This window comes from Cannabis sativa, chromosome 5 (assembly GCF_029168945.1).
Source record: "Cannabis sativa cultivar Pink pepper isolate KNU-18-1 chromosome 5, ASM2916894v1, whole genome shotgun sequence".
Classification (NCBI taxonomy): domain Eukaryota; kingdom Viridiplantae; phylum Streptophyta; class Magnoliopsida; order Rosales; family Cannabaceae; genus Cannabis; species Cannabis sativa.
In genome coordinates, this window is record NC_083605.1 from 6,340,146 (window position 1) to 6,363,191 (window position 23,046).

General features: G+C 30.1%; 2 protein-coding genes across 2 annotated transcripts; both read right to left on the bottom strand.

The window, feature by feature from the left end:
• Positions 1 to 11,785: 11,785 nt before the first annotated feature.
• LOC133038118 (uncharacterized) lies at positions 11,786 to 13,303 on the bottom strand. The gene is made up of 4 exons (XM_061116169.1): positions 12,658 to 13,303; positions 12,450 to 12,548; positions 12,001 to 12,371; positions 11,786 to 11,912 (listed from the first exon to the last, which is right to left on the bottom strand). Exons 1-4 carry the CDS (start codon positions 12,712 to 12,714, stop codon positions 11,786 to 11,788), a joined length of 654 nt encoding a protein of 217 aa, XP_060972152.1. The 5' UTR covers positions 12,715 to 13,303.
• A 345-nt stretch (positions 13,304 to 13,648) lies between these two features.
• LOC133038119 (uncharacterized) lies at positions 13,649 to 17,092 on the bottom strand. Its single transcript, XM_061116170.1, has 4 exons — positions 15,169 to 17,092; positions 14,658 to 15,057; positions 14,471 to 14,561; positions 13,649 to 14,395 (listed from the first exon to the last, which is right to left on the bottom strand). Exons 1-4 carry the CDS (start codon positions 17,090 to 17,092, stop codon positions 13,649 to 13,651), a joined length of 3,162 nt encoding a protein of 1,053 aa, XP_060972153.1.
• Between the last annotated feature and the right edge of the window lie 5,954 nt (positions 17,093 to 23,046).

Consider the following 23,046-nt stretch of genomic DNA (forward strand, 5'->3'; position numbering starts at 1 on the left):
TGAATATTTAAGATATTCAAACTCAACTAACATGCATTGATAATTAATTATATATTAAGAAAAAGTTAGTAAAAGTATATACCTATAATTGCAAGCCCAAATACGCTACACACAAAATTATGCCGAACCCCTATAATATAAAGAAATACAACGAAATTACAAAATTAATTATTTCATAACTTATAACTAGTTATAAAAAATTGTAACAAGTTACTTAGTTACTAAATTATACATACATATATATAATCAATTATATCTCACACTATTATCTCAAAAAAATAAAATTATATCACACACTAATTCCATTTTAAAATTTTTATTTCTAAACTAATTTTTTTTTTTAAACTAATAAAATCCCTCCAATGTCATTTTATTCACAATAAATATATATTGCAAAAAATATATAAAATACAATTACAAAATTTATTTTCATAAAAAATATACACACACTATATACACACACACAATATATACACACATTATATACAAATATTCAATAAAATATACAAATACATATATATACTATACATTGTGGTATAAATTATTACCTAATAACCGCAATCCGACGACCACCGTAAAAAATCCCGACACTATACACATAAAACACAATAATATTACTAATAAAATAATAAAACTCAAATAATAATTTACAAAAACAAAAAATAAAACAATATACATAATACAATAAGAATAGAAGCAATATTTATACCTTAAACGAGGTTGAGATTGAACAATTTCTCAACAAAAATGGGTGGCCGGATTTCACACCCAAAGTTTACTATTTGGGTTTGGATGACACTTTTAGAGGCTAAAAAATCAAAACTTTTTAGGTGTATGTTATTAAGTATCGAAAATGGAGGATTTTAAAAAAAAAAATGGGCTGAAATGGTTGAGAAATGGGGGAGATAGGGTGGGGAGGAGGTGGGTTCGGCGAGGGTTTCTGCTGGGAAAAGGCTCTCTGGTTTTTTGCTGGGCTGAGTGAAGTGGGGAGGAAGAAGATGATCGAACCCTATATACAAGGGTCGACCCTATGGCGTCGGTTCCTTCATAGGAACCGACGCCATAGGGTACACGTGTCAGCAGACTGTGTACCCTACGCCGTCGGTTCCTATGCTGGAACCGACGCCATATGGTAGTTCAGAAAAAAAAAATAAAAATAAATTTCCAACCGCCTCTAAATGGTATAATGCAATTTTATACCTACGGTTTTTATCAAAAAACCGCCTCTAAATGTCAATTTCGATCATAGCGGGTATTTTCACACCCTTTAGCTTCCCTTTTTATAAATGGGGTTGAAAAAACTGCCTCTAAAGGCTAACATTGTAGTAGTGTATGATCAAGTACTTCAATCTACACCTTCGCCTATATAATAAATATTATTCATCTAATAACTTCATTTTTTGCGAATCTTTACGCCCTGTAACTCTCAAGGTATACATCCTTTAATTCTTTTCTTTTTTTTTCTTCTTAATAATATATTTTTTATCTATAATTTTTTATTAAAAATTTATATATATTATATAATATATTTTTTAAAGAGTTGACCAGGTCAACCCGGCCACCCCGGATCCGCCAACCCGCCAACCTGCCAAATTGACCCTATTTTGGGTTCGGGTAATTCGGATTCATTTTTTTAGACTCGAAAACTGCGAACCTAAAACCCGGTGAACCCGCCCAATGTTCAACCCTACTTTTTAGTGTCTTTTAAAAGCAACTCAATTATTTAGCTTCACTGATGTATCTAAATTATTATAGATGGATTTTTACACTCTTCCAGAATAATTTCTCTACCCTCAGAATAATCGTCATCCCAAAGATTAAGTTCTGAGTTGGTGTAGATATAAGGATTCTAAATACACCCATATCATCTAACATATAGGTCACCTTCAGAGATTCTTTCTTGATTGTCTTCTTATGTTCCCTGTTTGATTACATTTTTGATCGCTCCTACTCAACAGTAGGAGTCTGGCTTAATGCATGCATAATAAGTGTGCATTTAACTTCTTACTATTGGTACTTATGGACATCTTGTTGTGACATTTTATCTTTATCTAGAATGAATTTCTTCTAGACTAAGTCATCAACATAGCATTCTAGTATTAACTTTAATGTAAAATACTTGCTTAAGATTAAGTAATCACTAGATACCATAAAATAATTTTATAAGGACCAAGAATTGTGCTTTAAGTCTTTCAAATAGATATTGCAATGTTTCTTATCTTATCCTCATAATTCTGATAAGTTATTACTATCCATGTGAATGGTTAGATTAATTTTTCTTAGTTTTATTTTAAAGTTCATTTCTTGAACATATTTATATAAATACCCACTAGTATCATCCAAATAACAACAGGTTGGAATAATTCTCTCACTAAGATAATTAAGGTACTGTAATTTTATGTTCAAAAACTTTTAGTGGTGTCTATTACTATTGGAACATATAAAAAAATCAAGAATAAGTTCTAATAGTTTGCTAGTTTGAATTACATATTATATCTATGTCTAATTAAAAATAGGGTAAATAGTGGCATAAGTACCCAAAGTTTTATGTTCGTAAGCGGCATAAACCCAATATTTATTTTTAGCGGCATAAGTACCCATTGTTTGTAAAACTGTAATTTTCTTCCAGTTTTGTCAGTACAGACTCTGTTTTGAATTTATTAAAAGAACATTTAGAAATAACTGATACTATATATTTCTATCTAGACCCGATGATCAAAAATTTAAGCCTTATATGTGCCATGTTTAAGACAATATCAGAGTTTGTACTGACAAAATTAGAGAAAAATTACAGTTTTGCAAACATTGGGTACTTATGCCGCTAAAAATAAACATTGGGTTTATGCCGCTTACAAACATAAAACTTTAGGTACTTATGCCACTATTTGCCCTTAAAAATATGTATGTTATAGAGATTCTGTGGTGTTTTGAATAAGATAAATTGCGGCATAAATACCTAATGTTTTAGATTTTATACACTTAAATACCTTATTTTTATTTTTGGAAGTAAAAATACTCAGTGTTACAATTCTCTTACACTTGTTACTGTTGGACATTATTTTACCAGGATCTTAAATCTACTTACAAGTATGTTGTTTAACACCCTAAATATGAACTTTCTAAAACGATAAAATAAACACATATAAAGTTAACAAAACCTTACATTGATGCAACGGAATTAATGTCTCCTTCCACTCAGATCTCTAACCCTTGTATCCTTTCTGTCGTAGAGTATTATCAAGATCTGAGCCTGAATGTCCTTCTCTTTGAGTTTGATCCTTCACAGTCTTCCAATCTATGATTGAGTTACTACTTGCTGTGTGTGGGCACTCACTCTTTCACTAGGATCGAAATATAGAAGAAGAAAAGAGAAGAGAGGGGTTCGGCCAAGGTATAGAAAAAGGGAAAGCTCAGTTTTTCTGAAGAGAGAAATTTCTGTCAGAAGATGTTATGAAAGCATGTTATTTGACTGAGCCATCACTTTCTATTTATAGGCAACTACTAGGTTTAGGTTAGGAATTATTTGGCATTAAAATAATGAAAATATCAATTCGAAAAACTTAAACAAGTGGCCAGCCAAGGTGTATTTAATGGGCCAACTTGATTTTGCAGTTTTAACAAATTTTATTTCTATTTTCTCAAAAACGCCAATTTTCCAATTCTAACCATTTACATGCCAAAACTAATTATTTAATAACTAAAATAGATTATTAAATAATATTGTCATTTAATTTAATTATTAACTAGACATATAAAGTCCATTAATAAATAAATAAACCTAGAATCTCTTTTCTTTATAATTTCGCCCCTGCTTAGTGAAAATTCACAAATTAGACATAGTCCAACTTTAGAATTATAATTGATCAATCACGAATCAATTAATGAGTCTTACAAGCAGTATGTTCTCAACTAGAATGGGGACCATGGATCTATATGCTGAGCTTCTAATATGTGGACCGAATTTACCAAGTAAATTCCTACTTATTCATTCTTCGTTGAATCCACTCTTAGAACTTAGAATTGCACTCTCAGACTTATATAGAGCATATTATATGTTCCACGATATAGATATGCTATCTCATTTAACCATTGTTATAATCTTATTGTGATCAAAGATCCTCTATATAGATGATCTACATCGAGATGAGATAATTTTACCGTTCTCACCCCTCAATGTATTTTGCCCCTCAAAACACTTAGTTACCTGTAAATGGTGTTTAGTGATCTAAGAATTAGTCACTTAAACAAGAGCTCATCCATTTACTTCTATTTGCTAAGCTCGAAGGGAATCATCACTTGACTTCTATACACCAGTAGAAGCTATAGATTCCATATTTATATTCAGCACTCCCACTCAATCATACTATCATGTTCCCAAAATATACGTATCACCCTGACCCAAAAGTAGGCTTAACTAATAAATCAAAGAACATGAATAGTATTCCTGAGTTGAGCCTAAGCATACCAGGAGTTAGATTCTTTTAATCTTAAGATCAACTACTGATATTGACTTGGAAAGATATATAACGGTAAGTTTGTAATATCTTAACTAAGTTGCAATATCGGTCCAGTCCAATGTATACTCCATACATTCGAAACTAGTATACTTTACTAATGTCCTGGAAAGAACATAACACTTACTCCAAGTGTAAGTACACATCATCGCTGATTATCACATTAGTGTAAATCCATAACACTGATGAAACAGGGACTTAGTCTTTTGATTCATATGATCACAATCACATTCCACTGTGTTGACGATACTGTAATTGTGAATAAACATATGATCTGGATTTAACTGATTCTGCGTGTAAATGTAATAAACATATTAAACCATTAGCATGTAAAATTCATGCAAACATAAATCACTTCAAATTTCTTATATTGATAACTAATCATATTGTAAAGAGTTTTATTTAGGGCATAAAACCCAACAGTTACTACCACTTCCATTGACTCATAAATATGGACACGTGAAGGGTCCAGATGCATTATATTTTTTTTTTTTAAATTTAATATTCAGAAACTAAATGCTGAGTGAACTGGCACACTATATGCAACATGATTATCGAATTGAAGTGCCAATACTATGTGAAAATTGTTACGATAACTGATTTTTTTTGTTGAAACAAGTAGCATTTAGTTTCTAATATTAAAAATATTAATTTTTAAAATAAAAATACTACTTGTTTCAACAACAAAAAAAATCAATTCTTGCAACAAAATGGTTATAAGTGTCTACCATATTATAGGTGCAAAAATTTAAAATTAAGTATTTAAATATTTAACAAAAATATAAATATTAATACTAATTATATTTAATAATATTAATATTTTATTATATATATAATAATAATAACAATATACTTTATATATAATAATATAATAATATATATAATAATTATAATAGTATATATATTAATTAAAGTTACAAAAATAACTTTATTCTAATGATATAATAGTAATAATAATGATAATATCTATTCTATATAAAGTGTGCCTATATAACTGAAATTCTTAGTTTATGAGAAATTTATGGGTGACTTTTTTATTTTTATTTAATAAAATAATAAAATATTATTTATATATAATAAAATAATAATAAAACAAATCTTACTAATATTTGAACTGATATTTAGCATATTTCAACTCTATATAACTCTAGAAATTAAAAATATATACATAAAATAATCGTCCATGAATTTACACTCACAGAATTACAATTTACAACATGATCACCAGTTGTTTTTATTCAGATAAAACAGTAACGAGTAACACCACACTAAATATAGACTTTAAAGCCAAAAAAGACCCAACCATTCATAGATTGGGATAAAACAGTAACGGAGACTAAACTATGACATTTGTTATGTTTAACCTTCACATCAAAACACATGTTGTTATATTCTATATTTGGATTATGTTAAAAATTTGATCTTACGAAGAATACGTTTAATTAGCTTAATGTGTTTTACTATGCAGTATATTCATATACAGTCCTTTTTTTTTCTATCTTCGAAAGGATAGTTAATAAATATAATATATAGCTTTTTTTTTTGAAATACTATATAGTTTTTTTTACTCTCTCTAATATGAAATAACAAAAAAAAAAAAACTGAATTATCCATGCGTGTTAGGTCCACATGAGTCAAAAAAATTATAAAATTATCCTTTACAAAAATATACACTGATATTTTTTTAAATTTTTTTTGATGATCTTAAAAAATATTATAAAAATAATATCAAAACAAAAAAAATTACTTACCCTAATTTCGTTTTATCTTAAGAAAAAAGAAATTTAATTTTCTAATTATTTTTTTTTCACAGGAAAAAATATTTTCGTGTACCATGGTGTTCAATTAATGGATTATACTGCAGAGGTGTAGTTTTAAAGAAATAAAATAACTTTACTTGTCTTTCATAAGTAATTTTTTTTAATTAAATTAATTATGCACACCATGTCTAATCATCTTAAATGAAAATAAATAACTATTTGCAGGAACACTGCCGCTTTATCGACACCACCATATTCGATTTATACACAAAAAAATGGACAATCCAGTTATATGCAGACTCGGTTAGAATGAAAAGTGCAAAATAAAAAATTATACTATTGCTTCTGTCGAAGCAAATGTTATCTTCAATTATCAACAATTTAGAGATTAATTTTTAATTTTCTTTTTATCTTACACACATTGTGTTTCTTTTTAATTTTTAATTTTCTTTTTATTCATGGGTCACTTTTCATTTATATATAATAAAATAAATAAAATAAATCCCATTAAATCTAAAAAAATACGATTGGGTTTTTGCTGTTGTCACTACACCATTAAGGAGCAATAGCGGCGGGCCCCTCGGCCGCTATTGGTCCCCAATCTAGCCGCTAAAGGGCAATAGCGGCGGACCTCGGCCGCTATTTGTAATACCCGGTAAAAAAAATATACATATATTTTAAATTTTATTTGTTATACAATTTGTGTGAGAATAAGTATTTATTTATTTCTACTAATAGTGAATAGAGACTATTGCTTAAAATAGTATTGATAGATTTCTAAACATAGTTGAAATTATAGTAAGTATCAAGGTAAAATTATGGTGTTTTTACGAATTAGGATAATTACTCAATTAAAGCCCAATGTGAAAGTCTATTAGAGTTTTATAGATTATTTAGTGGGTTTAATTTATTGTATGAAGTGCATTAAATAACATTATAATGGAATTAATGTTAAAAAAATTCGTAGGTTTGGATAAATTCGCAGGATTAAAAACTGTTTTACTAAAATGATCATATCTAGAGTTTTAGAGCTCCGGTTGAGGTGATTTTAGTGGCGTTGGAAAGATAATTCAAAAATCTATAAATTTTGTAGAAATAGTTATATCATAATTCGGAATTTTTCTAGGTGAAAACTGAGCCTAAAGTTACGTGATAAATGACTTACTTTTAAAATTTAAAAATTTAGATATTTGTTGATTTAATAATATTTTAGCATTTTATTATATATTATTATTTTTAGTTAACCTAAACCTATCAAATACGATATCTCATAATCTTTTTATCAAACCCTAAACTATCATAGTTTTATTTTTCCTCTCCAAACCAATTAGTCAAAGCCTCATTCTTCTTCATGTTTGCTCTTCTCAAACCTTCCACAATTCTTCTTATTTTCTACCTTCATTCTTAAAGTTTTGGATTTATAATCAAGGCTTGCGGGCTTGAGACATCGAATAGAAATATGTGAAGAGGTATGAAATATTTTCTTGCTCAATAATGCTAAATGTTATCTAGGGTTCGGATCTATTATATTTTTTCGTTTTCAGAAAAACAAGTTTCAGTAAAGTGATGATATCTCTCTTGATATTGATCCGTTTTTAGAGATTTTTATATCGTTGGAAAGCTTATTCGATTTCCCATAAGTTTTATGAAGAAACTTTTTGTTAATTCGAAGTCATACTATATCAAAAAGTCAGTTTTATTCAATATCATGTGATTCGTTTCTTGAATCTTGTTCTTGCAAAACTGTTTTGGTAAAATTTTAATATCTCTTTGAATATAATTCCAATTTCAAAGATTTTGATATCATTGGAAAGGGAATTTAATTTCCTAAAACTTTGATGAAGATGTTATCTTCTAGTTCTGAACCATTCAATGTCAAAAGTTTATATTTTTGCTAAGTTGTGTAATTCGTTACTCCATATTCTTTCTCAGAAATAGTTTCAGTAAAACAATCATAACTCCCTCAGTTTTAATCCATTTTTAATGATCTTTATATCATTGGAAAGATAATGAAATTTTCTATAATTTTTATGAAGACAACTTTCACTGAATTAGTATATTTGTTGGTCAAAAATAGTGATCTTTCTGCTGTACTCTAAGAGTACGAATTTTAATGTTAGGGCCTTGAACCATGTGTTGTTATAGGTAGTAGTGACGAGATAACAAGTCTTAAGCAGTGGGATTTGAGGATCTTGTCCTCAACAAGAAAATTCATTGAGGTGCTTGGAGTAGCAAGAAGGTGTTCTTAATAACTGAGGTAAGAAGAGTGGACATCTGTGCACAGGGTGTATGTTGAAACATACAACTGTATTATGTGTTTGTATTTACATGTTTTATGGTTGTTGTTTTATGCTAATGTTATTAGTGTGTGATAGTGATAAGACTTTTGACTGTTTGTGTGAGGATAGAACTTATACGATAGGTTTTCTGCTGCTGGTGTGAGCATAGCACTGCAGGATATATTTTTGGCTGCTTGTATGGGTTTACTTGCAGGTCATCCTATCATGGGTGAGTACAACTTGTGATAAGGGATTGCCCTATTGGATGCCGAGTGTGAGAACAGCACAAGGCAGGGCAAGTTACACTTCATGTCTGATTAACATGAGTGGGAGTAGATTATCGTATGTGAGTACAATGTGCGATAAGATACTATGTGTTATATGTGTGAGTATAGCATGCTTTATAATTACACTGTGATATGATGTTGTATTGTATGTGAGAATAATGTGTGATACGACATGTTGTTATATGTATGCAAATATGGTATGAATTGATTTGATGTTGTGATATTGTTATACTTATGACTATGTTATCAAGTTGGGGGGGGTTATGTCCTACATAACTCTTCTTACTGGGCGTTAGCTCACGGGTACTCTGTGTGCAGGTAAAGGCAAAACTATACAGTGAGGGTGGCGAGCTCGAGGCATGAATTACATGTTAGGGGATTGTCACGATGTTTTGGTTTAAAAATATTTCATTTAAGATTATGATTCAAATAGTTTTTGTAAAGCTTTATATTTTAAGGTTATGAATAAATAAATGTTTTGTTTTAAAAATAATGAGATCTCATGCTTAGTTATTTTTCATTAAAGAAGTCTTTTATTGTCTTTATCTTAAATGGTTTTAAACGGACTAGCTAGTGTGACGTCTCGGGAAATCGGGGCGTTACAATATGGTATCAGAGCAATACGGTCCTAAAGGATGTGGTTGACCCTAACATGTAAAGTTCATTGCCACGAGACGAGCTCGACTCACTGTTCTGTAAGTTTTAGTTAATCTGTTCATGTTAGTTTTACATATTTTATGTTGCGTCACATCTTTAGTGTAACTAGAAGTTTTCTTTGTGTTTAGAAGAATATATCTTAAAATTTTATGAGTAGGATTCGATCAATGAGATATTTTTGGAAGGAAAAAAAAAAATTAAGAAAATATTTCAAGGTATTGCTATATTACGTAATTTAAGTTTAATTTTTGATAAGTTGTACTTATTTTCATAAATAAGGAGCATAAGAAGAGTGTTTTTCAAAAGGAATTGTGTTATAAGCAGATTGGAATAGAGTATGTTAGGAAAAAAAAAAGAATTTAGTTGTTATATTAGTATTTCTAACGAGAGTGTATGTTTCAGGTTTAATAAATTAGACATATATAACTATGGGTACGTTCTTAAGTTTTTAAGTGTTAATGGATATATAATTTTAAGCTCTACTCTTTTATTAGAAATAATTAAGTTGAATTTTGGTTAAGGGTGAAATCTAATCATTAAGGTTATAATAGAAGAATAGATTGTGACAGTCAGTAGCCCCGTGATTCGTAAGGAAATTAGATAGTTTTGTTTGTGTTTATTTGCATAAATTTAAACTCTTTATGTATTGGAATATGGTTTATGCTTTGTTATTATGAATATGTATGTGGTACTGAGAATGTGTGGTATGGACACAATATGAGTTTATGAATTGATATATTGATTAGGGTTGTTTTGACTTGTATATGTTGTATGTTGCATTCATATATTGTGTGTTGTATGCTGCAAGTTGTATGCTAACGTCTCAGGTAAAGTGAGGGACCATGGTGGGGTATGATACGGGGTAAGGCCGTTGAATGTAGAGATACCCTACCCTGCATTTTTCTGAGTCGAGTTTGAAATTATTATGGTGGGGTATGATACGGGATAAGGCCGTTGAATGTAGAGATACCCTACCCTACATTTGTCTGATTCGTGTATGACATTGTTATAGTGGGGTATGATACAGTGATGTTACTGTTGAATATAGAGATACCCTATCCTATAACAATGGTAGGGCTACATAGGCCCAGGTTATTATATGGGCAGATTAGGCCGTAAGGCTAGGCTAGGCCCAGGTTATGTAAGAAATGGCTATGATATGCCAATATTATGGTAAAGACATGATATGATTGAAATAATTTTTATATGTTATTGCTATGATTGTGCTATGAGTATGATGTTAGGGTTGTGATCCCTACATATATGTAATGGTTTCGTTTAGTACAAATAAATGGTATATGATTAAGCGAGTAAAGAAAAATATATATGAGAATTGGATTAAGCGATTTTCGTTCTCGAGTTATTCTTAGAAAGAGTGATTTTGATAGAAAATTTTATTCATATTTCATTAGTTGGATGGATTAGTAAATGTTTCTTTTATAGTGATATGCATGTAGCTCATTCCTGAGAGTATGTTAACTTGTATGCTTCTAAGCCTATATATTGGCTAGCTCGCATGTGTAAGAAGACCTTTAACGATCTTTAGCTTACATGTAGTTCATGTAATTTATAGAAGACATGTGGTCTGTTTGAATGACATCGGTTTGTTGATGATATATTGGATCGTTATGTGTAGGGCAACATTCTTAATAATTATGCTACGTAACTATAATAACGGAATTGTAGCTTTATGGAGGAAATTAAGTTAAAAAAAAAATTAACATTCAATGAAAGAATGGGAACAATTAAAGAGAAGTTTGCATAAGTTCTTCTACCCTACTCCTTGTTGTTTGTTATTTTTGTATTGTATAATGTGTTCTCAAGTGGCATATAAGGATGTTCCCGCCGCTATTGCTCCGCCGCTATAAAAAAAATATTAATTATTTTTAAAAATTTATTTATATTATATATAAATAAATAATTAAATATTTAATAAATAAATCTAATTAATATAATTAAAACAATTTAATAAAATTTATTAATAATTTAAAATTGTCTCCAAAGTAATTAACTTTAACATATTAATCCTAATAAAATATTGTCTCAAAATTAAACTAAATTATTACAAAACATAAATAAATTATTCATTAACATCTTCATTCAGGTCTCTAATTATGAAGTCTTGATCTGGATTATTTTCGGTACGAGTCCCCGAAGCCCGTGGCGGAGAAGGCACATACGCTTGGTCTGATGATAAACCCAGCGTCAAATTACCGAGCTCAGCTTGGTTGAAAATGGGAGTTGAAAAAAATTGGTTCTCCTGCGATGAACTCCCAAATAATCCAAAATCAGCAAAGTTTGAGCCGAGCGGAGGAGACTCTGACGGTGTTCGGTATAAGAACTGATTTCCCATTGGCGGAGCGAGCCGTTTTATTCTTCTTGAGGAAACTGCTGAGGAAAAGATTGGGGTTGCTGCTGCAAAAAAATTTCAAATTGCTGCTGTGACAAATTTTGGAATTGTTGTTGTTGCTGTTCCGGAGGAGCGGCATGACTCTGAGAAGACAAACCACCAGGCGACTGCGACTGACTATACGTTTGAATGAAATTGTCAAAGCGTGGGTTAAATATTTGGGCACGTTGTTCAGGCGTCAAATTACCCCCCCAAGTGGCACGCATAGCTGAGAATATATCTGCCACAGTGCTCATCATTTCAGTAGTTGGTTGGGGAGGCACCGTTGATTGAGTTTGAGGGATTGGTTTCTTTCCTTTGCCCTTGAGCCTTTTACCCACGCCTCTTTGATAGTCAGATCTTTGGCCTAGAACTGTTTCCATAACGTCAAACTGATAACCAGTATCAGATTCAGATTCAGTCCCAGTATCGCTCTGGGATTGTCGTTCCAGTCGCTTCCTATCAAGCTCCTTGATCAGTTCCTCCTATTTAAATCAAAATTATTAGAATATGTAATTAATATAAAATATAAATTTTAATAATAAATAATTTTAATCACTTACATAATCTTTTGCAGCTAATTCATTAACGAAAGTTCCAGACGGTTTTTTCACATGGATCTCCTTCCATGCTTCAACTACATGCTCTCCAGGAGGACCCCCCTATACAAATATAAACAATTAAATTAGTTTATTATAAGAAAAAAATATTATTAACTATTAAAGAATTTTTTTTTATGAAACATTTAACAATTAAAGAATTAATACATACCATTCCGTGGCGTATGGACGCCAACGATTTTGTGCCTTGCGTTGTTGGATATTTCATTAGTTGCCGATTCGATTTATTTTTAGTTGAACGATTCAAAAATGCCTCGCTAACGAACAATTCGCAAACCGGTTTCCAAGTCTCGGTATTCAAGTAGTCAGGGGGGAATTTGAGAACTGTGTCCCAATCTTCTGGTTTTTCTTAATGTTGTTTGAAATGCTTGTGTCTGAGCGTCTTTCGCTCACTATACCGCTCCGCCATCACCGAATATAAAGTCCCCATAAGTAGGTCTCGATGGGGATTCCCATCGATATCAAAATAGTACTATGTAATAAAATAATTTAAAATTATGTTAATTTATAAATGAGGACATAAAATTATTACAACTTTTAATAATTAAAAATCACTCACTCTAATTCGATTGAGCACTTGATCCTTGTATTGTTGGGGTACATCGGAAAAATTTAGATGACCACCCGGGCACAACATGCTCACTTGTTGGCCAAGAAATCGAACATAATTGCTTGCTTCAGTGCCAACAACTTTGCCGGTTTCAAGATCTACCTCCACCGGTAAGGGCTTACCAGCTTCTCTCCTTTTTTTTTTCGAGATTAGCGTTTGCGGCAACCCCACGACCCTTTCTGACCGGAGGTGGAACTATATATATTCGAGGGAAAAATAGTTTTATTAGTAAATCATACATTCACTATTTATATTCAGAACAATTGTAGATTTCAAAAAATATGAAAACCTGCTTCGCAAGACGACGGTACCCTAGAAGGATCAGGGGGATCCCTGCCATCACCATTCCCACCGTGGTATGTCGCTAACGTAGCTGACATTTTACTTTACTTTGAAGACGGAAAAAAATGTAAGAATTCACAAATGTGAAACACATAATTGAAATATAAGTATTTAAAATGTTAATACGAAAGAAATTAAATATTCCTTTAATTGTAAAAAATTTTAGTAACAAATGTTTACAAAATAAAAGTTACACTGAAGAATCACTATCATTTCCATCATTCACTAAGTTTACATTTTCATCATCTACATGTTCAACTAGTAAATCATCTACTTCTTCAGCAACATAATTTTCATCAAGTTCATTATTCTCTATCTCAGAATCCACTAACTGATCGGACGATTCAACAATTACTGGAGGTTCATTCGATTGCATAATCAACTCTCCAAGATCAACCGTCAACACAAAATTGGCAGAGTTAGAATCACTAACAACATCTACATCAGTCTCATCTTCGTTGTCAGTAATGTCCCAAATTTGTCGATGGCTAATATCTTCAACAACCTTCCAATCGCGACCTCTGAGTGGATCTTCAAGATAGAAAACTTGCTTCGCCTGGTTAGCAAGGATGTACGGTTCATCTTGATACCAATATCCACGAGTATTTATACTAGTTATATTATTTTCAGTGATTGTCTTCTTTCTTAATGGATTAGTGTTATACCATTTACATTCAAACAATGACACTGTATATGCACCAGTATAAGATATAGTGATTACATCTTCAAGTATGCCGTAATAATTAAACCCTTCAGTTCCAGCAACAGTAACACCACTATTTTGTGTATTCCGCTTTTGGTCTCGCTTTGATGCAATAAACCGAACACCATTCACTACACAACCTTCGTAAAATGTTGCTAAGTAATCGGACCCGGAAGCGAGAGCGAGTAACTCATCACCATTTTGTAAAGTTCCAAGCTTGTGCAACTCATATATCTAAATACATAAAATGTATTAATATGAGAGGAATATAAATGATTGAATTAAAACTTAACAATTTTTTCGTTATACCTTCTTGTGAAACCACGGACGGAAAGTTTGCCTATGCAAGACATGGTGATTACCATTAGGATATTCATGCCTGATCTTGTCCAAATGTTCACTGTGAAGTATGATAATGTCAAGATACGATAGAGGGAGATAGAAAATAAAAACTAAAAATTTAATAAAATAATTTATAAAAATGTAACAAACTTACTCTAAGTAAGCTTGGATTTCAGGAGAATTTTGAAGAATGTACCACTCAGCTTTTTCACGACTGGTATGATCAAGAGGCTTGATAAGTCCGCTAGTTAAAGGACGAGATTGAGAATTAAAAACTGAGAGATAGCGACAAACAGAAGGCGCATCTTCATTTCGATCAAGCCGATTAAATCTTGTTTCACACCCTTTAAAGTACATTGAACAAAAGGTTACTGCCTCATCAGCAACATAACCTTCTGCAATTGACCCTTCAGGACGTGCCTTATTTCCCACATAATTCTTCAATTTTTTCATGTACCTTTCAAAAGGATACATCCATCTCATAAAGACCGGCCCACCCAATATCGCTTCTTCAGGCAAATGCAATACCAAGTGTATCATTATGTCAAAAAAAGCTGGAGGAAAAATCAATTCCATCTTGCACAATAACAGAATTAAATTATTTTGAGCATCCTCCATATCTTTTACATTTAGAGTTCTAGAGCATAACTGTCGAAAAAAATTACACAACTGAGTAATAGTTGTTGCAGTGTCACGAGGTAGAAATTTACGGACACCAACCGCTAGTACTCGCTGCATAATGACATGACAATCGTGGGATTTTAACCCAATAATGTTAGACTCATCTGGAGAAACTTTGCTCTTTAAATTTGAACAGAAGCCATCGGGAAACTTTATTCCTTTAACAAACTGACAAAAAAGTTGTCTTTTCTCACGAGTCAAAACATAAGGAGCATGCGGTTTCATTAGCCTCCCATTCCCATCTTCATAAATCCACAACGATTCCCTAATACCCATCTTCTTTAAATCATGGCGCGCATTGGTTGTGTCCTTTGATTTATCATTATCCAAGATGGTTCCTAGGAGACTATCACACACATTCTTCTCAACATGCATGACATCAATGTTGTGTTTTAAAATATTCGTGCTCCAATACTCCAACTCGTAGAAAATACTTTTTTTCCTCCAATTACAATTTTCTGCAACTCTTCTACGTTTCACGCCCCCAAAATTTTCATGATGTCCGGGAATTTGGGGTTCGAGAGCATTAACTTGTGATAATATTTCTTCACAAGTAAATCGTCTTGGAGGAGGTCTTCTTTCAACTTTACCATCAAATCGAGTATCCCTTCTCATTGCATGGTTACTTGGCAAGAACCTTCGATGACCAACATATGATGTCTTCCCGATCACTCGAATGGACGTCGTGTCTTCATTACAAGTAGGGCAAGCTTTATAACCTTGACCACTCCACCCAGACAAGCTACTACGAGCAGGAAAATCATTCACTGTCCACAAAAGCGCAGCACGCATGGTGAACATCGAGTTGGTCGAACTATCTCTCGTTGCTACCCCATTATTCCACAACTCCTTTAATTCATCCACCAAAGGTCTTAAAAATATATCCATGTCTTTACCTGGAGATTTTGCACCAGGAATTAGGGTAGATAGCAAAAAATAATTATCTTTCATACATAACCAAGGTGGTAGATTATAGTTAGCTACCACCACTGGCCACATGCTGTATGCAAGACTCATGTTGCCAAATGGATTAAATCCATCAGCAGCTAACCCAAGTCGAACATTTCTTGGGTCCCTTGCAAACTCGGGATGTTTTGCATCAAAGTCTTTCCAAGCTAAACCATCGACCGGGTGTCGCAACACCCCAACATCTTTTGATTTTCCAGTATGATGCCATATCATGCTTTTCGCTGTAATCCTCGAACTATATAATCTTTTAAGTCGAGGTGTCAACGGAAAGTATCGCATGACTTTGCAAGGAACTTTTTTTCCTTTCCCGTTCTCGGAAGTAACCCAACGACTAGTTCCGCAAACTGGACAAGCCTCCTTGGATGCATTCTCCTTATAAAATAAGCAACAATTATACAAACAGACATCGATATTATCATAACCCAAGCCTAATTTCTTCAATCTCTTTTTTGCCTCGTAGTAAGTTGATGGAATATTATTTTCCTTCGGAAACGCAAACTTTAAAAGCTTCAATAATTCTTCAAAGATGTTATTAGGAATTTTTCCCCTAACTTTTAAATGCAATAGCTTTGCTAAAAAGTTGAGAGACGAAATCCAATCACAACCGGGATACAATTCAGCTTCAATTTCCTCAAATAAGTCATCAAACTGAGGGTTTGTGGTTGGTTGTTCATCTTCTCCTTGTACATCCTCTGTTGTTGGGGGAAAGAAGTCTTCTAGAATAGGTATCATTTCATCCTCTGATTCAATATCGGCAACTGCCACATCATCGACAACATCCTCAGGCTCGCCGTGATAAATCCACTTATCATATCCTTGCATGAAACCTCGATCAAATACGTGTGCTCTAACCCTATCTATTTTTTCAAACCTACTATTTATACATCTCACACAAGGACATCGAATTCTTCCATCACAATCCTTATGTTCTGATGCCATTGCTAAAAAGGCTTGTAAACCATTCCAAAATTCATGGCAACCACGATTTTTGATTTTGGTCCAAGACTTATCAATTGTCGCTATCTACAATTTAGGCGACAAATAAAGTGTTACAAATTTGAATAATTTGTAAAGTGTTATGAAATATTTTATGAATTACACATTTAAATAAAAATTTTATGAATATTTTATGAATTACACATTTAAATAAAAATTTTATGAATATTTTATGAATTACATATTTTATGAATTACACATTAATAAAATTTTAAGAATATTTTATGATTTACATATTTTATGAATTACACATTAAAAAAATTTTATGAATATTTTATGAATTACACATTTAAATAAAAATTTTATTCATTAATATTTACAACTTAAATTAAAAAAAGAACAAATTACTCTTTAAAAATATTTTAATTTTTATGTTATTTATTAATTTATATAAAAAAAAGTAATAACTTATTATAGTTTAAACTAATTTATTTAAAAAACTTTATTCATTTAATTACCAATAACTTTAAATTAAAAAAATAATTAATCTCTTTTTTAAGAATTATTTATTTTTAAAAAATATATTATTTAAAAATTTATATAATATATTATAATTTAAACTAATTTTTTTATTTAATTTATAAAATTAAAAGTTCAATTTTTTATTGAATTTTTAAATATTTTTTTTTTGAGAAATATTTAATTTATAAAATTAAAACTTTATTTTTATAAAATAAATTTATATTAAATTATAATTTTATAATTCCATTATTAATCTTAACTTTTTAAAATAATAAAATTATCACAAAATAAAATTCCATTAACATGTTTTCTCTTAATACCAAGCATAAAAGTTTATTAATTTAATTACAATTTATATTAAAATTAAAAAATTCATTTTATTTAACTTTTTCATTTTTATTATACTTTTTTATTTTTTTCATTGTTTTTATTTTTCTTTATTTAAAATATGTGAAATTACAAAACTTACATCCTAAAATTATATTTGATAATTTTTTCACTATTCTCACTATATTATCATGATAATTCATATTTAATATACTAAACAAAATTAATTACATCAAATACAAATTATAATTTAACAACAACAAATAAACATTAATAAATAATTTCAATTCCACAAAATAATTTAAAAATGTAAAAAAAAAATACAACAATAAAATATTTATATAAACTATACAAAATATACTCTTTCAGCTTATATAATATTACCAAAATAATATATATAGATATATATAATATACTTATATAAACAAAAATAACATTATTATATATATAATATACAAATAATACATTATATTTCAAAAATATAACTAAAAATCATATATATATATATCCACAGTGTATATATAAACCAAAATAAAACAATATATATCAAAATTATGTATATATACAGTGAAGTAAAAACACTCAAATAAAACAATAAATACCCAAATCAAAAATATATATATACAGTGAAAATATATACACAAATAAATCAAAAAATACCCAAATCAAATATATATATAAACAGTTAACATATATATACAAATACAGATTATTATATATACACAAATACAGATTATTATATATATACACAATATATACTATTCCTTTATATATATATACTAATAATAATATTACAAATTATATATACTAAAAACTACACAGATTTATATATATACACATTCTAAAATACCTAATATATTGCAATTTATATAACCTAAAAATTACACAAATTTATATATATACACACAATACGAAATTTTAAAAACAATATATACATTATATATTATAATTCCTAACATTTCAAAAAAAATTTCAAACGTAAAACAAAAAATTAAATTATACAAATCTAAAATTATAACAAAGTTATAAAAAATATAAATCTATATAATATAAATACCTTAAAACAGAGGCTTCGGAGGCGACAGTGGCGGAGCAAGGGTGGTCGGCCGGAGGCGGTTTGGGCAGGCGGAGGCTTCGGAGTGGGCTGATGCGGTTGGGGGAGGCGGAGGGAAAATAGTTTAGGGTTTGATTTTTTTTTTTTAGAGAAAACGAAAAATGGTAAAACTGGGTCTGATGGGGTTTATATAGGCATATTAGCGGCGGGGTCCGCCGCTAATACCCCGCCGCTAATACTTTCAAATGTAACGGGCGGGAATTTTCCCGCCCACTCATTAGCGGCGGACTATTAGCGGCGGGCTCCGCCGCTAATACTAATAGCGGCGGAGCAATAGCGGCGGGTCCGCCGCTATTAGTATTAGCGGCGGAGCAGTTGCGGCGGACTGCCCGCCGCTAATATGTTTTCAAAAAAAAAATAAAAACGACCAACATTAGCGGCGGACCCCACTCTCCGCCGCTAATACCCCTGTTATTAGCGGCGGAGGGGGTCCGCCGCTAATAAGTCCGCCGCTATAGACTAAAAATGTTGTAGTGTGTACATCTACGATTAGGTTTTCTTTAATTATTTATTGTATTCCCTTTCCTATTACAATTTGGACATTCCCATGGGATCACACATAATATTCCAATCCGCACTTCTCTTTTTTCTTCTTCACAAATTAATAACAAAATATATAAGTAATAATAATAATTAAAAAAAGAAGCGTGACTTTTATCAAAGTTCACAAAACCAAGCATCAATGGTGAAAAAAATCCAACAAAGTTTATAGCTAATAAATGATTCTAAGTGCTCGGCATATGCATTAGTTTCCAGGAGCAAAGTTTTTTAAAGTTACGTAATAATTTACATATATGTTGCAAACACAATATACAAAAAATAAAGAAAAATATGGAAGAAAGAAGAGACCATTATTCACATCTAGAAAGGCTGTGGAGATAATAATAGAAACTTTTCATTTTTTTTTCTTTTTTTTATCAATTTTTTTTTTCTTTTTGAGTAAAGATAAATATGAAATTTTAATCATATAGAGTTTTATTTTAATAAATTATAGTATTTTAAAATAATTTAATAGTATTTTGTTATAGAATACTATCACTTTTTGTTAAACATGGTTTTCACTTTTTGTCGACACTACCACATTCAATTTATCAACGAAAAAATAGACAATCTAGATATATGCGGACCCGGCTAGAATGAAAAGTGTAAAATACAAAAATTACACTATTGTCTCTATCGAAGCAAATGAAGATTGAAATCCACCAATGACTATCATTAGTTTTCTTATCTACAATTTTTAGACAAATGCTATCTTCAATTATCAATAATTTAGAGATTGATTTTTAATTTTCTTTTTATCTTACACTCATTTAAGTAATGTTTCTTTAAGTATTGGAACATCAATTTTTAACTTATTTTTGGATTAACTTAAGAACATATTTAAATCATCAAGCTTTCTTAAACACTAATATATTGCATTCGGTATTCACTTTTAAGTGACAACATTATAAAATATAATATTTAGATACACATAATAATAATCTCACCTAATAATTAATAATATTTTTTCTTTAATTTTTAATTGTATCACTTTCAAATAACATAGAAAAAAAATAGCATAAATTTAGTATACGTGCCCCGCACGTAGTTTTTTGCTAGTACCAATTAATGTATGTATAGAGTGTGACATAAAAATTTGAGTATTTATAAGTAAATATTTAAATTCTAATAATATTAATAATTTTTTTTATATAATTATCTATAAAATATTATTCAAAAGTTGCATAAATATAATTAAAACTTTAAAATATACATGCAATTTAGTAATTGTAAAAAAGATAAAAAGAAATCAGGAATTTAAGCCCGAATATAAAAATGAGCTGGACTATTTAAGAAATATGGGTCGACACGAACAAAGCATGACACGAATCCGAACACGACACAAAAATATTGAACATACCCTTTAAAAATTTTAGGATGACAAGATACGATCTATATTTTTCTGTAGCACGGCATGGCACGACCTGTTTTTTGAAAGGCACGCATAAATACAGTCGAGCCAGCACGACACGCACGAACTTACAACACTAAGTTCATCTACACTAATCAGGGTATTGAATTAGGAGATGTGACGCTACTTTTAGGGTGTTTTAGTACTTCTAACTTAAACTATGAGTTTAAAAATCCGTAATTACTTTATGACTCAAAAGACTCCTAATTCCTACTTACGCCCATATATATAACAATTTGTGACATTACACTCTCACTTACTTGAAGAAAACTATTGTGTTGCTTAAACAAACCAATAAATTATATAATTTTTCATAATAATATTTAGGGTTAATAATATTTTGGACTTTTTATTTTGTAAAAATTACTGATTGGATTTTCTGCTTTATTAAATGACAAATTAGACATTATATTTTTTAAAATAATACTAAATTGTACCATGAACTGATTTTTTTTGTCAAAATAAAATTTAACAATAACTCGATCTAGAGATATTATGACAAAACTAGTTACATTTTATGCATCTATTCAAATTCGAGTTAGAAATTATCTTCAAGTTGATTATATTAAAAAAAAATTGTCAAAACTTAAGCTTAGGGTCCTAGCTGTACTATTTTGAAAAATATCGAGTCATCAATTTTATCATTTAATAAAACAGATAGCCTGATCAATAACTTTTACAAAATACAAAGTCTAAATAATTTTAACCCTAATATTTATAAATGGCCTCTTGAATAACTATGTAATTAATCAAAATTGCAAAAATACCAATCTAAACGAAAATACCACTTTTAAAAAATCTTAGCTATCTATTGTACATGCCCCCCTAACAATCTTTTCCCCTTGCTTGTTTGTCTCTATTTTCCCTTATCTCCCTCTTTTCTCTTCTCTTCTCTTTCGTTTTGTTTCACTATCAACCAATTGTCTCTATCTTGTTTTTCACTTTAATTTGATGTTGGTTTGGATTAAGGATTTGATTTTTGAGACTTTGATTTTTATTACAAATATTTCTTCAACAAGCTAGCTAGCAAGATACTAAAATTTTAGTATCTTATCATCTTGTGCCCTATTAATAGAGATTTTACTTTACATATATACATAGGATTAAGAACCACACTCTATATAATTGTAATGGGTTCATACACATCTCCCACAAATACACAAGTTCAAAGCATTTGACTTAGACATAATATATATTGTCTTACAAAAGCCACATGTGAAGAAGAGCATAGTATTGGCCTCCTTTTTCACTTTGCACAAACCTCTAGCAATGCATGAACATGGACCAGCCGACACCCACTACTCTCTCTACTAATTATCTCATTTTCAACAATAAAATTGCACTAAGTCACCTCAAACACAATACTCTCAACTTGTTCAAATCAAATTGCAACCAAAGTCTATCCCTATAAATACCATAAAGAGATTACAGAATAAATATATATATGAGCTCAACTGCTCAAGCTAGGGCAAACTTTACTTAAAACAAAGAGAACCACAGTTTAATTAAGGTAGTGAGTTTTTTTTTTCTTTATTATATTATTATTATTTTTATTTTCACAAGTAAATAAGGTGTTACTTTTCTAAATCTCTAATTTAATTTGATTTTTTCTAATGAATTAGACATCTTAGTTTTGATTTAGTCTACATGTTATAATATCTTTTTGTTTATTTTTATAATAAACTTTGATTATATTTGTTTCCTATTTATTTTGTTTGTTTTCACTATTAGTTTTGATAAACTTATGTGGTTGTATATCGCTTAATATTTTTATATTTCATTCATGTGAAATGATTTTGAATCACCTTATTATAAGTCGTGTTATTTGTTCGTTTAAAGATACATAGAACTCTGATACCATGATAATCATGAGGTTTCATATCTCAAAATCAATTAATAATGAGTGGAGTAGTCCATGATCTTATATATAGTTCAGTATTTTTATATTTAATTCATGTGAGATAATGTTGTCCAATAAATTTTGTGTTGATATTTAATTTGCTAGAATTAGCTATTAGTGATAAGAAATCTATCTATTTTTTC

Excerpts from the sequence above, each read along its gene's own strand:
- LOC133038119 (XM_061116170.1), bottom strand. The coding sequence starts at position 17,092 with ATGGCATCAGAACATAAGGATTGTGATGGAAGAATTCGATGTCCTTGT. Across the intron at positions 15,058-15,168 it reads AACAACTATTACTCAGTTGT|CTTTTTTTGACATAATGATA; the intron begins GTAATTTTTTTC and ends TTTTTCCTCCAG. Across the intron at positions 14,562-14,657 it reads GAAATCCAAGCTTACTTAGA|TGAACATTTGGACAAGATCA; the intron begins GTAAGTTTGTTA and ends CATACTTCACAG.
- LOC133038118 (XM_061116169.1), bottom strand. The coding sequence starts at position 12,714 with ATGAAATATCCAACAACGCAAGGCACAAAATCGTTGGCGTCCATACGC. Across the intron at positions 12,549-12,657 it reads CGTCCATACGCCACGGAATG|GGGGGTCCTCCTGGAGAGCA; the intron begins GTATGTATTAAT and ends ATATTTGTATAG. Across the intron at positions 11,913-12,000 it reads TCGCAGTCGCCTGGTGGTTT|CAGCAACCCCAATCTTTTCC; the intron begins GTCTTCTCAGAG and ends ATTTTTTTGCAG.